Source organism: Calliphora vicina, chromosome 5 (assembly GCF_958450345.1).
Source record: "Calliphora vicina chromosome 5, idCalVici1.1, whole genome shotgun sequence".
Classification (NCBI taxonomy): domain Eukaryota; kingdom Metazoa; phylum Arthropoda; class Insecta; order Diptera; family Calliphoridae; genus Calliphora; species Calliphora vicina.
Window position 1 is genome coordinate 95,344,078 of NC_088784.1, and position 14,796 is coordinate 95,358,873.

General features: G+C 32.1%; 4 protein-coding genes across 4 annotated transcripts; 2 read left to right on the plus strand and 2 right to left on the minus strand.

Moving 5' to 3' along the window:
- Nucleotides 1-425: 425 nt before the first annotated feature.
- Nucleotides 426-1,777, minus strand: MED30 (Mediator complex subunit 30). Its single transcript, XM_065513476.1, has 2 exons — nucleotides 764-1,777; nucleotides 426-691 (listed from the first exon to the last, which is right to left on the minus strand). The coding sequence occupies exons 1-2, from the start codon at nucleotides 1,743-1,745 to the stop codon at nucleotides 468-470; spliced, it is 1,206 nt and encodes a 401-aa protein (XP_065369548.1). The 5' UTR covers nucleotides 1,746-1,777; the 3' UTR covers nucleotides 426-467.
- A 544-nt stretch (nucleotides 1,778-2,321) lies between these two features.
- uri (unconventional prefoldin RPB5 interactor) lies at nucleotides 2,322-4,975 on the plus strand. Its single transcript, XM_065510596.1, has 5 exons — nucleotides 2,322-2,496; nucleotides 2,565-2,863; nucleotides 2,924-4,424; nucleotides 4,480-4,650; nucleotides 4,723-4,975. Exons 1-5 carry the CDS (start codon nucleotides 2,467-2,469, stop codon nucleotides 4,855-4,857), a joined length of 2,136 nt encoding a protein of 711 aa, XP_065366668.1. The 5' UTR covers nucleotides 2,322-2,466; the 3' UTR covers nucleotides 4,858-4,975.
- Nucleotides 4,858-9,652, minus strand: Fcp1 (RNA polymerase II subunit A C-terminal domain phosphatase Fcp1). The gene is made up of 7 exons (XM_065510595.1): nucleotides 9,159-9,652; nucleotides 8,934-9,027; nucleotides 7,393-7,829; nucleotides 7,157-7,338; nucleotides 5,991-7,094; nucleotides 5,709-5,909; nucleotides 4,858-5,411 (listed from the first exon to the last, which is right to left on the minus strand). Exons 1-7 carry the CDS (start codon nucleotides 9,431-9,433, stop codon nucleotides 5,269-5,271), a joined length of 2,436 nt encoding a protein of 811 aa, XP_065366667.1. The 5' UTR covers nucleotides 9,434-9,652; the 3' UTR covers nucleotides 4,858-5,268.
- Nucleotides 9,653-11,065: 1,413 nt separating this feature from the next.
- LOC135960060 (peptidylprolyl isomerase domain and WD repeat-containing protein 1) lies at nucleotides 11,066-13,947 on the plus strand. Its single transcript, XM_065511257.1, has 11 exons — nucleotides 11,066-11,234; nucleotides 11,289-11,492; nucleotides 11,565-11,748; nucleotides 11,816-12,048; nucleotides 12,113-12,326; nucleotides 12,382-12,574; nucleotides 12,631-12,740; nucleotides 12,803-12,921; nucleotides 13,173-13,293; nucleotides 13,362-13,581; nucleotides 13,649-13,947. The coding sequence occupies exons 1-11, from the start codon at nucleotides 11,081-11,083 to the stop codon at nucleotides 13,793-13,795; spliced, it is 1,899 nt and encodes a 632-aa protein (XP_065367329.1). The 5' UTR covers nucleotides 11,066-11,080; the 3' UTR covers nucleotides 13,796-13,947.
- The last annotated feature ends 849 nt before the right edge of the window (nucleotides 13,948-14,796 follow it).

Consider the following 14,796-nt stretch of genomic DNA (forward strand, 5'->3'; position numbering starts at 1 on the left):
ACTTGTTTTATTTATAATTGTGTCAGAACAAGTAAGAGTTCTATATTCGGTTGTGCCGAATCTTATATACCTTTACCAATGTACTCTTTAAGATAAATATTAAAAAATATTTTTAGTAAAATAAAAATTAAATATTTTTTTTTTTCACCAGATCAGTTTTTTATAACAAAAAAATTTTTAACCAAAAATTTTTGAGGATATAAGATTCGGAAATACCATAAATTCGGTATACAAAGATATTAAAATAGATAAATATTTATTTGGTAACTCTTGTTCTGTATAACTTATTTGAACTAACCATTAAAGCTCTTTTTAACTAATATCTTATAACCAGCAAATAGGTCCGGTTCCAACTAGAATACCATTCGTCGTACTATTTTTTTTTATATTTATTAAAATTATACCAATTACATATAGTTTTTATAACTTAATTATCTATGTTACAAATATTTCCCCTATAATATTTTTCAAGATCTCCTCATGCTAAGCATAGTGTTTATTTCCCAAACAATAATACGTGTGCGATCAATAATTTCTCTTAGCTGGCGATTTTTCAATTTGACTGTGTCGATAAGTTCTTGATTTTCCTGCAAAGCTTTGCGGTACTCCTCACATTGTGTGCCCTCTAAATTACGATGCTCCGTTTCATCTTTATATGGTATTAAACTTTCAACATGTGTGTACTCCATACCTTTAATAAATCAAAACAATAAATAGAAAGGTTTAAGTTACTACAAATTTACTTAAAAAATCAAAAACATACCCTGTGGATAACCATCACTGCAACGCTCATAGATCAATCGCATGCGCTTGAATAGTAAACGAATCGTTCGAAAATGTTCCTGAACCTTTTTCACTGTACCATTATCCCGACTGGATGTAGGCTGTATGACTTTCAGAGCCGTAAATATTTCTTGAAATCTAGAGGTAATGTCTTGTACAGTTTCTTGACCAACTCGTGACAAAGTTACAATATTGATCTCTTTGTGGGGTTGTTGGGGTATAGACAATACGTTGTTAGATGATGATTGAGGCTGCTGCTGTTGTTGCATACCGCTTGTCTGAGGCATTTGTTGTGATGGCTGCATGGATGACTGTTGTTGTTGGGCAGCAGGACTTTGTTGAGATTGTTGCATAGATTGTTGTTGCTGCTGAGCCAACATTGCTCCCATATTTGGTCCGCTAGCTCCGGTTTGCATTTGATGAGCTTGTTGCATGCCTACATTTTGTTGCATTTGCGGTGGCATTTGTTGTTGCTGAGGCATTATATTACCCACTTGAGGATTGACACCACCGGTGCCACTTCCGCCGCCCATACCAACATGTCCTCCCATACTCATGCCCATTTGTGGTCCCATCGGACCCATTTGCTGCTGCTGTTGCATTTGTTGTTGTTGCTGCTGCATTAATTGCTGTTGCACATGCGATGGAGACTGCATACCTACAGGATTCATAACACCAGGTCCCATACCTCCACCAACTGAGCCCGCCATGCTTTGCATTCCCTGTTGCATGGGATTTCCTTGCTGGGGCAACATACCACCCTGACCATAACCACCGCCACCACCTCCTCCCATAGACATCATGCCACCACCAGGACCACCTCCGGCTCCAACCATCATACCGGCACCTCCGGCTGAACCCATTTGCATTTGATTCATTATCTGCTGCTGTTGCTGTGGATTAAATTGGCCACGATGACCCGCCAAGGGATTGTTATAACCACCAGGATATTGACCAGACATATTTGATATATTCTCTAGTTTTTAAATGACTTAAAAAAATCAAATTAATTCCTACAAAAATTGCAAAAGAATATTGTCAACAAACTGTATAGTGTTGTAAAGTTTCTATCTATATTATAGTGTTGTTAAGTGTTTGAATATATCTAAATTAGCAAGCCTGAGAGGCTTTCAAAATCGCTAGTTTTGTTGGGGAAAATCGCACGAACTTTCCACGATTGGAACGGCAGCGCAAACATATGTCTGCTTGTCAAGCAGCCAATGTAAATTCCCATAAGGGCTTGAAGGTTAATGATGACCTAGGAAAAGCTATTTTATCAAGCAGGTAAAGATTACATTTGTTTATGTGAAGTAACTGCTTGAAATTGTTTTCTGTCGCAAATCTTAAACACAAAAGCAACAATTTATCATCATTATTCCAGTTTTTGTTTTTATAAGTGCAATAAATTGAATAAATATTACGAAATAAGAAAATTTAATAAATAAAAAGTAAACTAATTGCAATTTAATTTGTATGGTGATTATCATATATCTTGGATCCATCATATATCACAATCGTTGAGACTTAAAATCGCTACATTTTATAGAAAAATTGATCAGTTACCGGCACTAGTAATCAGGTGTTTCATATGATTAGTTTTTTTCTCCGGGATGCTGGTTTTGTTTGTTTTGTGGATAACAACGTGTAATTATTAACTTTCCGGATATTTTTTCTTAAAGCAACATGAATAAACGTGAAGATGCTCTTAGAGAGGTGTGTTATTAACAGTTAAATATGTAAATCAATCTTTTTAAAAACTCTTTGTTCCTCTAATCTTCAAGGCTTTACGCAAAAATGAAGACGAGACTCAACGGTGGCAGACCTATCTCAAAGAGAATCAGACAGCCATTGAGAATATGTCCATGTTTGGTAAACGATTGACAGTAGATGTTATGGTTCCAGTTGGCAAAAAGGCTTTTATGCCGGGAAATTTATTACATACGAATGAAGTTTTAGTTGGTCACTACCAAGGTTATTTTTCAAAATGCACCACATTCAAAGCCAAAGAGATTTGTGAAATGCGCATTAAAATGGCTCAGGATCATTTGAAGATGTTGGAAGCAGAAGCCGACTTATGGCAGTAAGTACAATAATAGCTATGACTTAAACAATTCCTTTTAGCAGAATTTTCTTTTATCAGAAACAAATTGGAAAAACCTTATGCCGAGGGTGTTATGCCCAGTGGTGAAGAACGTGAAATTATTGAAGATTACAATGAAGAAGCTGAAAAATTATGGAAAGAAAAGCATAGACGTCGCGTTAAGGAAGCTAAACTAAAGGAGCGAGAAGAAAGAGAAAAAGAGTTACACAAAGAAACAAAGCAAAAACAAAACTCCAAAAATAAAAATGATTCTGAGGAAAAATCGGATGAGGAAATCTTGAAAATGTTGGAAGAAGCCGAGTTAATGGAAGAATTAGAGCAAGAACTGGACACATTAGATGTAGATGAGGTCAATGATGAAACAATACGGAAGCTTATGTCAGGAGAAATTAAATTACCACAAGAGAAAAAAAGATTAGCACATGAAATAAAGTCAAAGGGGTCAAGAACTACTGAAGAATCGGTTTTATTAACGAATATAGTGAAAAAGAATGATATACAAAAGAGTAACCATATAAACACAAATAATAATATACATCCAAATCCTGAGATAACAGATTTAATAAATTCCCAGGAGGAAGTTGAAATAGAAGAAGAAACGGAAGAAGAGTCAATACCCAAAGAGGTGGCTTTGATTAAAGAACAGGCTAAATTTCTTAATGCCGAAGATCAGATTGGTTTCTATGATTATCAATTGGAAATAATAAGACAAAAAATACAGGCTCTGCCTTTGCGCACGCAACAAGAATTAGATGAAAAAATACATCTTTTGAATGTGTTAGAACATTTGGAAGAACTATTAGAAGTGGCAGAAGAAACTGTAGGCGCTGAAGAGTTGGCGGAAAAAGACTCAGTTGAAGTTGAAGATAAAAACGAGAAAGATGTAGAAAATCAAGAAAAAGAATTTACAGCAGAAAATGTTGAAATTGTGGAGAAGGAATTGATTGAAGTAAAAGTCAATGGAGGAAAATCCTCTTTATCCAATGATCTAAATAAATCTACCCAAAAACGCCGTATTTCCTTTGCTTTGGAAGATCAAACTTTAGAATTTAGAAAACATGAAGCTGTTACGCAAATGTTACCTCCTAAAATTGAAAAACCACAACGTGATATTATAAAACTAGATGATAATGATGAAGAGAAGGAAAGCATACAAAATAAATCCGATTTATTAAAAAAACCCTTAGATAAAAAAGATTTAATACAAGCTAAAGTTGAAAAAAATTTACAATTTGTTGCGGAAAATCAAAGTAAACAAGATTTTGACTTAATACAACAGATTATGGGTGAAGTTAAAACACTACACATAAAATTTAAACATTCCCCACAAGAGGATTCCAAAAGAGATAATAGAGAATCATCGGATATACCTAGCAGTCCAGCAGATTTCTATGATTTATATAAAAAAACTCAAAATTCATTACATCAAAATGAACCCTCAACATTGTTCATTAATAGTTATGAAGGTGAGGATCAAGTTAAGACGCCTGTATTGAAAGAAGCCGATCGACAAGCAGCATTTGCTGATCCAAAAGCGGAAGTAAGTTGCAGTTTGTACATATACATATGTATAGATTTAATATAATTTTTTTCAGTTCTCAAATCCTTCTCTACAAGCTAAACCTATACTTAAAAATAAGTCTGCAGTTGGTAAGGAAAACCATTTAAAGGATACAAAACAGGATAATAGCAATAAAAGTAAAAAATCAAAGAAAAATTCTACTAAAAAAGAGGATGATGATGATAGCTTCAGCGCTTATAACAAGGTAAATAAATTTGTGGAACCAAATGTTTTAATTCGAAAGAAATTATTTCAGAATTATAATTTAAATTTTAAGGTTATGAACGATGTTGTTGAAAAACCATTAACGGAGCCTGAACCTCTGCCCGATGTTAAATTTATTGATGCTCATACACCCAAAAAACGGATAAGTCGTTTTAAACAAATGCGCCAAGGAACAGAAAAAACATAATTTTGTCTTTTCTTCTTTTTTTATTATTTTATTCTCGTTTTCTCTTAATCATTAAAATCTTAAACAAATTTGTATATTTTTAAGCATTATAATAATAAAGTTAAACTTTCTACATTAATATTTTTCTTTTAATTCAAAAATTTTAATATACATTTACAGTTCATTGTAAATATAGTACATTTACAATATGTTAATCAAAAACAAATTGTTATTATAAACACACTGCATACATATATAAATTAATATAAAAAATATAAGAGAAAACCTTTTAAAAAATTACAATTTCATTTATACATTTTTAGTATAATTAAAACGCTTTGTTAACTTTATGTAAAACTATTTCTTTCTGGATAATAATTATAATAAGCCAACAAAGAGTGTCCATAAAATATTTAAATTTGTAAAAACTTTTTAATCTTCAAGTCCTAAAAATTCCCTTTCCAGTGCAGCACCCATCATATTCCAATCGCCATCGTCTTCTTCGTCTGGATTATTGTTATCACTGTCGTCATTAGAATCGGAACCCATTTCTAAATCAGAAGGTAAGTTGCCACCTAGAATAAAGGTAGAATTTTGAAAAAATTATTATGTGACACATGTATTCTTTCAATTATTTATTTATGTATGTTATTTCGGGGTTTCGGAAATTTGATTTCAACAGACAGAAGGACATGGCTATGTCGACTCCGCTATATTTATTTAGAAATTACAAACGGAATGACAAACTTATATGTATGCCCTTATTACTCATGGTGAAGGATATAAAAACGCGGCTTGTTTTAATATATTTCAGTGGATTTTTGTTTAGAAACTTTCAATTGAAAAAAAAAAATTCAATAAATATTGCATACCTCTTCGGAATTTTTCACTTGGCATTTCATCTTCCTCGTCGTCTTTATTCTCTTCACTTGAAGATTTATCATCTTCAGCAACCGGCTCAGTGGCACTCAGGACCGAAACATCTGTGGAACGAGTGAAAAATTTGCGCGCTCTTTCTTCTTCGTTTTCTTCACGTTTACGTTTCTTTAAAATCTTATCCACGGGAGGATTTTCTAAAAATAAAAAATTAAGTTTTATTCATCAAATCTACAAATATTTAAGGCTTTGTATTACAAATAAATGAAATAACTTACCAATATCAACATTTTCATCTTCTGAAGAGGTGTCGGAATCGAAAAACTGATCAAACTCCTTATTCATATCGGCCAAATCGGCATTGGAAAAGGACAGCAACGGATTAATGGTATCAATAAACTTTGACGATTCTGCGGCATTTTGTTGTGCCATACTGGATGACGAAATTTCCGATTTCTCACTGTAATTTATGACATGTTCCGGACTGTGACAATGAGCCGGTGGCTGACGTTTATTACTCTTCATTTTACGATCTAAAGGAAAAAGTCTTTCGTCGACATGTTCCCAACGTTCGGCACAACCCCACAACCAATTTGTATTGACAATTTTTATATTAGGATTTTTTTTGGCGGCATTTACCTTAAAAGTACCCGCCGTAACTGCCACCAAATGTGTGGTGGTTTCGATGATATTTTGCGATACCTCGGCACCCAGACTCTTGGCTATGAAATAGGCTCGAGACTGTTGTAATTTCATGTTGGTGGGCACAAGACCAGAAAATACCAAATTACAGCCTCGTAAGACCTCGGAGCGTATTTTTGGAACAATTATCTTTAAATCGGGTATATCCTGGGTCTCATCGTAAATGGCATAGAATCGCGAGTGTATATTTTCTAATATAACCTCTAAATACAACAAATAATCGTCTGGATCGACTATTTCAATTTTGTTTTCGTCTGTATCATTGGAAAGTTTAATTTTGGGAATATTTTTGCTTGCTATTTCGGCCGGTTTGTCTTTTTCATCAGACTCCTTAACCTCTGCCTCATTTATGGGTTCTTTGTTGGTTCCTTCTTCTTCTTCTTCTTTAGCATTTTCAGTGTTATCTAGCTTATTAACTTCTAAAATAGTTTCTGCTTTATTGTTTTCTTCTTGACTTACACTGACATCTTTAGAAGACTCTTTAACTAGAGTTTCCTCATCCTGTATTATAATTTCTTTAACTTCGTCTGTAATATCTACTAATTTCTCTATAGATTCATTGTCTTGGTTTTCTGTATTTTCCGGTATGGTTGAATCTGATTTCGGATTTTCCTCTTCATTCTCATTCTCCGGTTTTTTAGTAGATTTTTCCTTGTCATCAGAGTTTAGTTGCTCTAAATCTAAGCAAATTATTTAGAGTTAATCATATACATATAAATAAAAATTTAATTGGAAATATTACCTTTAAAATCAACACCTTCACCATCTAATTCATGTTTAGAACAACCTGGAGGAGCATTTATATCGCCTGTGTGTTGGAAAAAGTGATACGGTTTAACCTGTATCAAATTTGACGCCATATTCCAAACATCTTCGCGATCATCAATGATACACACCATAGAATCGCCATTGGGGAAAAGAGCCCTAGGTAAAGCATAATTTTTTAAAATAAATCGAAAATATAACAACTCCACTTACTTTAAGTTGTCCGTTTTGCTGGTGGCATTAAAACATTCATCTCTCGACAAGATGCGATGTGAAAAGAATTTTCCCTCCGGATCCAGCAATTGTGCAATCATATGTGCATAGTTGCGGGCACCGAATGTACAAATGTGTAGTTCATAAAACCGGGACATACGTTCCAGAAATTCCGGTGTACCAGGTCTTAAACGTGTATGATACCACGGTGATGTGGGACCATATAATTGAAAATGATAAATACCTTTAATGTTATTGGGCACATTATCATTAGTGGTATGTATAACCGTTTGATCTAAATCTACCAATAAAACCAATTTACGATCTTGTAACAAACGACGCGTGTCATCGTGACCAAGTTTTTGTGCTAATTTCTGTGTGACTTTAAGATCGGGTATAGTATGTACCATAGGTACGGATGCCTCTGAAGTGTTGCCCTAAAAATTTAAAAATGTTTTGTAAAATTAACGATCTTGTAACGGAAAGCTGTCTACGCTATAGAACTTTCAAAATGTGTGTGTACCAAGAATCTAAATTGAAAATGCTCCCAAAATTATTCCTTTGGAAAAGTAAACATATTTTTTTTTATTTTTATTTATTTCTTAATAACCAGGAGGAGGTATTAGTATAAAAAACATTTTTTTTTGTTTGAGGTTTTTCCAGTTTCCGCTCTATGTGTATTTATCTATGGACCATAATTGGTTATAAATTTCTACTGTGTCATATTTAGAAGCAGATAATTTGGGGTCCAGCCAATTAAAATTTTAGCGTTTGAAAAATAATAATGAAAGTGGTGGTGAATGTGACATTTAAAATATTTTCGAGAGTGACATTGATGAAATATACGAAGATCATGATCTTAAAATGTATATAAGTTATATTATTAAAGGTGGATTTAGAGGATACTACCAAGGCAAATTTAACCTTGTTAATACATACTTTACGTACGACTTTATATTCACTTAATTTAAAAAAAATAAATTATTCGAACAAGTTGAAAACTTTTATTCGAACAAAAGTAAAATCTAATAATTTGGGTACCCTAGTATATATTAACCAAATTGGATAAAAAACAACAACATACAACATATCCAATATTCGAACATTGGAGGCTCATATCTCGAGAACTATGGACAGAACCATGTTCAGAAGAAAAGGATGTACATCTAGTAATGATTCACAGTGGTGCCCATATACTAGACTGTATTTCTAAAGACCTCAATTTTTAAAACGACAAATAAAACTGGAAATTTTTTTCCAAAATAATTTTTGTCAATTTCTGTTTCATACTATTTTATAAAATTAGGGCCTAAATAAAATCATCAATTTTGGTGTGAAAAAGTACATATTTACTAGTTTTTTATCATTTATGTGTACATTTCAAAATTCCCCCTTTTTTGTTTTGTATTTATGCTATTGTTTGTATGCTTTCTTTTGAGCAACAAACATTTTGCATCCACTTTCTCTTGCCCCTACTTAACAAACCAGTACACACACATAATTTTGTTTAAATGTTTAAACAATAATAATTGTATACCTACATTTTCATTTTGGCGCAAATCTGCACCACAATCAGCGCACATGTCTTTAATGACCGTTGTATGGATACATTCAGAGAGTTCCAAAAGGGGAGTACTTGAATACAAAAATAAAAACGAAATGTAAGAAAAGGATAACAAAAACACACACAGTATACAAAAATTATTGGATCGATATATTTGCATACAAACTTTCAAGCTAAAATACAAACAAACAAGCAAACTTACTCTGCTTGAACAATGGCTCCATCCTTGAAGAGACGTTTTTTTACAACACCAACTCGCTGTGCCTTTAACTTGTGTATGATTTTACTGGCTATTTTTGCGCTGGCATCTTCAACACCCTCGATTGGCAATGCTTCATAGAGTAAAATGACTTGTGAAGCGCTTACCGGAAAGCCTTCCCTTACCCGCCATCTATTGATTCTTATGCGAGGGTGCTCAACTGGCGCTTTAATAACTATGCCATCGTTTGTGGTATCTTCTGTTAAAATATCCGACATCTTTACATTCGACTTAAATAAACACGTTTTTTGTACAATAAATTCTACAAACTATTCTCGTTGCGATAAATTTCTGTGGAAAAAATTAAGAAAAAAAATTCCTTTCTCCTTTTTTATTATTTTTTTCTTTTCTCTTGTTAATCTGAATTTTTGTTTTTGTCTTTCGTGAAATGTTTTTCTTGCAATTTTCTTTTGTTGGCGCATTTATAAATTAGGTGATACAGGCTACATAGTTGATTATAGAAATGGTACTGTGATGTGTCAAATTACACATATAAAAAAAATTCGCGCAAACGCTAATGTCAAACACCATATAAAAAAAGTGTTGATTGGCCCCGGCTGACGCCTTAATAAATTCGCACCTAGCAGCTGAAATACTTCAGCTCAGGGATGGAAAAATGTACTTTTTTGATACTATTTCATATTCAAACTACGTACATGGAATCATCCAGACCTAAAAATATTTCAATGATTACCCACCCAATATGGGTTTGGTTTGTTCAATGTATGAATCACAACTCCCTGCTATAGTAGCACTAATTGCAAACAAAATAACAGACCTTTAATCCAATCGGTTACTTGGTCTGGTGACCATTCAGCAACGTTAATATAAGCCATAACTTTAAAATGGATTTATCCCATTAGAAATAAAAAGTGGTGTCAATAGAAAATAAAAAAAAGAAAATTGTTCTATTTTAATCAATCTGGCAACTTTATACTCCTGCTCCGGCTGACATCAGCAGCTCACAACATGCTCACGCCTGTGTATTTCTCGTAAAAATTTCATATAAAACAAGTAAGAGAGCTATATTCGGCTGTGCCGAATCTTATATACCCTTCACCAAATTATACTTAAAAATATTTTTATTTAAACAAAATCAAATTTTTTTTTAATGTTTTAAAATTTTTTAAAAATTTTTTTTTTCCAAATTGTTTTTTAAAAAGTTTTTTTCCAATTTTTTTTTTTAAATTTCTTTAATCAATTTTTTTGGAAAAAGAAATTATGACAAAAAAAATGTTTTGATGGAAAAAAAATTCGGGTTAAAAAATATATTTTTCCGATTTTGACCCATTGTATGTCCAACTTACTTTTGTCTTATATACGTCGTTGCAAAGGTCTTTGAAATATCTATCATTATATATCCATAGTAATCCAGATATAGGTCAAAAATAGGTCAAAAATCGTGGTTGTCCTAGTTTTTTCCTTACATCTCAGCCATTTGTGAACCGATTTTCTTGATTTTAAATAGCGACCGGCCGGAAGAATTTCGGATACATTGATGTATGAATCGTGTATGTAAGTTATTTGGGGGCTTCGGAAAGTTGATTTCAACATACATACGGACAGACGGACATGGCTATATCGATTCCGCTATCTATAACGATCCAGAATATATATACTTTATGGGGTCGCAAATGAAAAATGTGGAAATTACAAACGGAATGATAAACTTATATATACCCTGCCATGATGGTGAAAGGTATAAAAATGGTTTGGTATATGTCAGCCGCTCATGTTGACATCAGCCAAATAATGGGGGTTAACAATCCAAAGTGAATGTAAATGTTACAAGAAGCAGCATTTGTTTACTAACTAAGAAAAACGTGAAAATAGTTTTTATTAAATCTTTTGAAAAAATTAATAAAATGAGTTTAGAATTGGAAAAATCTTCGTTAAAGAGACTTTCAGACGATAAAGTGGAAGATAATAAAGAAGTTGAGGAGGAGGAAGAAGATGGTGGTTGGATTGGTCCATTGCCTACTGAACAGTCAGCGGCTTCTAAACCCAAAAAGAAAAAAGGTTTTTGTTTTATTTAGCTTATGGACTTCTTAATGCTAAGTCTTGCTCCTTTAGTTTTAGCTTATGAACATGTTTTCCTGGAAAATTTACCCGATGCTGAGTGCTACGAAAAGAGTTATATGCATCGTGATGTCATCACCCATTTGGTGGCTACCAAAACTGATTTTGTTATAACTGCCAGCATTGATGGTCATATTAAATTCTGGAAGAAAATGGAAGAAGGCATTGAATTTGTTAAACATTTTCGAAGTCATTTATGTATGTTATTTAATAACTTATTGCTACAATTTTAAATGGAAAATTATTTTTCTTTATATAAAATCATTACAGTGCCCATTACTAGTCTTAGTGTGAATGCCGGTGGTACATTATTGTGTTCCTCTTCATCTGACAAATGTGCCAAAGTCTTTGATGTTGTTAATTTTGATATGATAAATATTATAAAATTAGGTTTTATACCAGGTTGCAGTTGTTGGATACATTCGCCTGGAGATGCCGTACAAAGTTTGGCAATGTAAGTTTGTTTTGAGTTTGGGATACTAATAAAATTATTATCGTGTATGGATTTTAATTAATTTCAGTTCGGAAAAAGAGTCCAACAAAATTCATATCTATGACGGGCAGGGCAATGGTGAAGTACTTCATATATTAGATACATTACATTTAGCACCTGTCATTGCCATTTGTTATAATGTACCCAAAGATACGGCGATTTCTGTAGATCGTAATGGCATATTAGAATATTGGCAAAATTCTAAATACGATTATAAATTTCCACAAAAGCATGTAACATTCGATTCAAAATTGGACACAAGTAAGATTAATTTTTAGTAGTTAAAATCTTGTTAATTTAATTTCCATAATTTATGTTTTTAAAGGTCTTTTTGAGTTTGCCAAGTGTAAAACATTAGTGACCGGTCTTGCTGTGTCAAATGACGGTCAACGTTTTGCCACCATCTCCACGGATCGTAAAGTACGAGTATTTAAATTTCAAACTGGTAAGCTTATACGAGTCTTTGATGAAGCCTTATCTACCTACACCCAAATGCAGCAATCGTCTCATGCTTTGCCTAACATGGAATTTGGCAGAAGGTAAGTGCCACAACATTTTATGACTTCAGATTTTATGATTACTTAATTTTCAAAGAATGGCTGCTGAACGTGATTTGGAAAAATCTGATTTTAATATGAGCAATAATATTATATTTGATGCCAGTGGCCACTTTTTACTCTACCCAACTTTGATTGGCATTAAAGTTATCAATATTGAGACGAATAGATGTGTTAACATATTGGGTAAAACGGATAATATAAGACCTCTGCATATAGCTCTATTTCAGGTAAATTTATAATGATAATTTATAAATTGAAAATTAGTGATTTATTTTTGTTACAGGGTAAAGCTAAAAGAGTAAAAGCTGCTATAACCTTGGAACAGGAAGCTAGTGAAAATCCTGCACTACAAAATATACCAAATGATCCTACACTGTTCTGTACAGCCTACAAGTATGAAAAATAATTTTAACAACCAAGTGTTTAAAGTAATTAACTGATTTTGAATTTTTCAGAAAACAACGTTTTTATATGTATAGCAGACGTTTACCCTCCGATTTACAGGATGTTGATCGTGATATATTTAATGAAAAACCTACCAAGGAGGATATAATAGCTGTACCGGAAGGACAAGGTAAGTTAGTTTTTTATAATTGCTTACTCCTTAATTCTATTCGAACTATATTAGCTATAAGTAAAACTTTTCAATTCGAAAAGTTTGGATAGAATTACGGAGTAACATCCAGTTTTCATACTACTTAAGTTTTAAAATTTTGTATGACTTTTTTACATGCTTACTAAAAATAAATAGAAGAAGGTTGTTTCTCTATATATAAATATTTATATTTAAATACAATACGAAATAAACTCGAAATCTAATTTCAGGTATACAACGAGTATATGAAAATGTGGTGCTACATACAACGATGGGAGACATTCATATAAAACTTTTTTACAAAGAATGTCCGAAATCAGTGGAAAACTTTTGTGTACATGCAAAAAATGGGTAAAATATTCATGTTAAATTAAAATTTACGAAAACAAAATTACTTATTCTTTTGTATCTTTATAAAGTTATTACAATAGCCATATCTTTCATCGAGTTATTAAGGGTTTTATGATACAAACTGGTGATCCTACCGGTACTGGAACTGGTGGTAAATCCATATGGGGACATGATTTTAAAGATGAATTTTGTCCTAGCTTAAAACATGATCGGCCATACACGGTTAGTATGGCAAATGCGGGTCCAAACACTAATGGCAGTCAATTCTTTATAACTGTATTACCCACGGTAGGTTTAATTTGTTTGTTTCTTTGATATTTGTTTTTGTTTTATTTATATGTATTTCTATTTATAGCCTTGGTTGGATAATAAACATACAGTTTTTGGTCGCGTCTTCAAGGGTATGGAAGTTTGTCAGAATATATGCAATTCGAAAACAAATCCTAAAACTGATAAACCTTATGATGATATAAAAATAATTTCTATTCATTTAAGTAATTAAAAAAATAACAATTTATTTGTTTAACAATATCCATTATAAAGTTTTTAGTGAATTCATAATATAAAAATATATTTTTGTAGATATCATAGAATATCAATGCGTATTTATTTAAATAAATTAATCATCTTTATATTATTCATTAGGTTAATAAAGTATTTTCCCTTCACCAAATTATACTACAAAATACAAATTTTAAATATTTTTAAAATTTATTTTTTTCCATTTAATTTTTTGGAAAAAAAAATTTGAATTGTTATTTTAAATTTTTAAAAAAAAATTTTAGTTTTTAAAATTTTTTTTATCTCTGAGATAATAAAATGCTGCCTTTCTGGCAACTTTATACACCTCCTGTTCATCTGGCTCATGTCAAACGGCTCACGCCTGTGTATTTCTTATTGGTTTGAAGAACACCCAAATCTGGCTATGAAAAACTTTAAACAAAAAAAGTCTTTTTTTTCTCATGTCAGCCGCGTCGGCTCATGGGTGTTGCCTAGAGTATCCAAAACCGAAAACCGGTCAACCGGTTTATTCATCTTTGTAAACTCCACCGGTTTCGGCTTTTTTTAACTTTTCGGTTTTTTGACAAACCGGTTTTTGTATGACGATTAACCGGTTTTAATGAAATATATTTTCTAAGCTCATTCAAAAATATTTATGAAAAACTTTGATACCATTTTTAAATATATTGATTTATTTTATAGAAAGTTGTAGCATTTGACAACATTTCCTAAAAAAAATATAAAATAATTGCATAAAGAATTCAAAAATGTTAAATTTCCATTAAATAACAATTTTTTTGAAGACAAAAACCGAAACCGATTATCCGGTTTTTTTAAAAGACAATAATCGAAACCGGTTTTTCAAAAAACACACTTTTTCGGTTAAATCGGAAACTGGTTTTTTAAATTTTGCTGTTTTTTGGACACTCTAGTGTTGCCACTTGTTGTGTGGTATGTCACTACGTTTTTTTTAACGGTTTTCTTTTCTTATTACAATATGGC

Excerpts from the sequence above, each read along its gene's own strand:
- uri (XM_065510596.1), top strand. The coding sequence starts at position 2,467 with ATGAATAAACGTGAAGATGCTCTTAGAGAG. Across the intron at positions 2,497-2,564 it reads GTGAAGATGCTCTTAGAGAG|GCTTTACGCAAAAATGAAGA; the intron begins GTGTGTTATTAA and ends CTAATCTTCAAG. Across the intron at positions 4,425-4,479 it reads TTGCTGATCCAAAAGCGGAA|TTCTCAAATCCTTCTCTACA; the intron begins GTAAGTTGCAGT and ends AATTTTTTTCAG.
- MED30 (XM_065513476.1), bottom strand. The coding sequence starts at position 1,745 with ATGTCTGGTCAATATCCTGGTGGTTATAACAATCCCTTGGCGGGTCAT. Across the intron at positions 692-763 it reads CAGTGATGGTTATCCACAGG|GTATGGAGTACACACATGTT; the intron begins GTATGTTTTTGA and ends GATTTATTAAAG.
- Fcp1 (XM_065510595.1), bottom strand. The coding sequence starts at position 9,433 with ATGTCGGATATTTTAACAGAAGATACCACAAACGATGGCATAGTTATT. Across the intron at positions 7,339-7,392 it reads AGCAAAACGGACAACTTAAA|GGCTCTTTTCCCCAATGGCG; the intron begins GTAAGTGGAGTT and ends TGCTTTACCTAG. Across the intron at positions 5,412-5,708 it reads AAGTGAAAAATTCCGAAGAG|GTGGCAACTTACCTTCTGAT; the intron begins GTATGCAATATT and ends CCTTTATTCTAG.
- LOC135960060 (XM_065511257.1), top strand. The coding sequence starts at position 11,081 with ATGAGTTTAGAATTGGAAAAATCTTCGTTAAAGAGACTTTCAGACGAT. Across the intron at positions 12,327-12,381 it reads AACATGGAATTTGGCAGAAG|AATGGCTGCTGAACGTGATT; the intron begins GTAAGTGCCACA and ends TAATTTTCAAAG. Across the intron at positions 12,741-12,802 it reads CTGTTCTGTACAGCCTACAA|AAAACAACGTTTTTATATGT; the intron begins GTATGAAAAATA and ends TGAATTTTTCAG.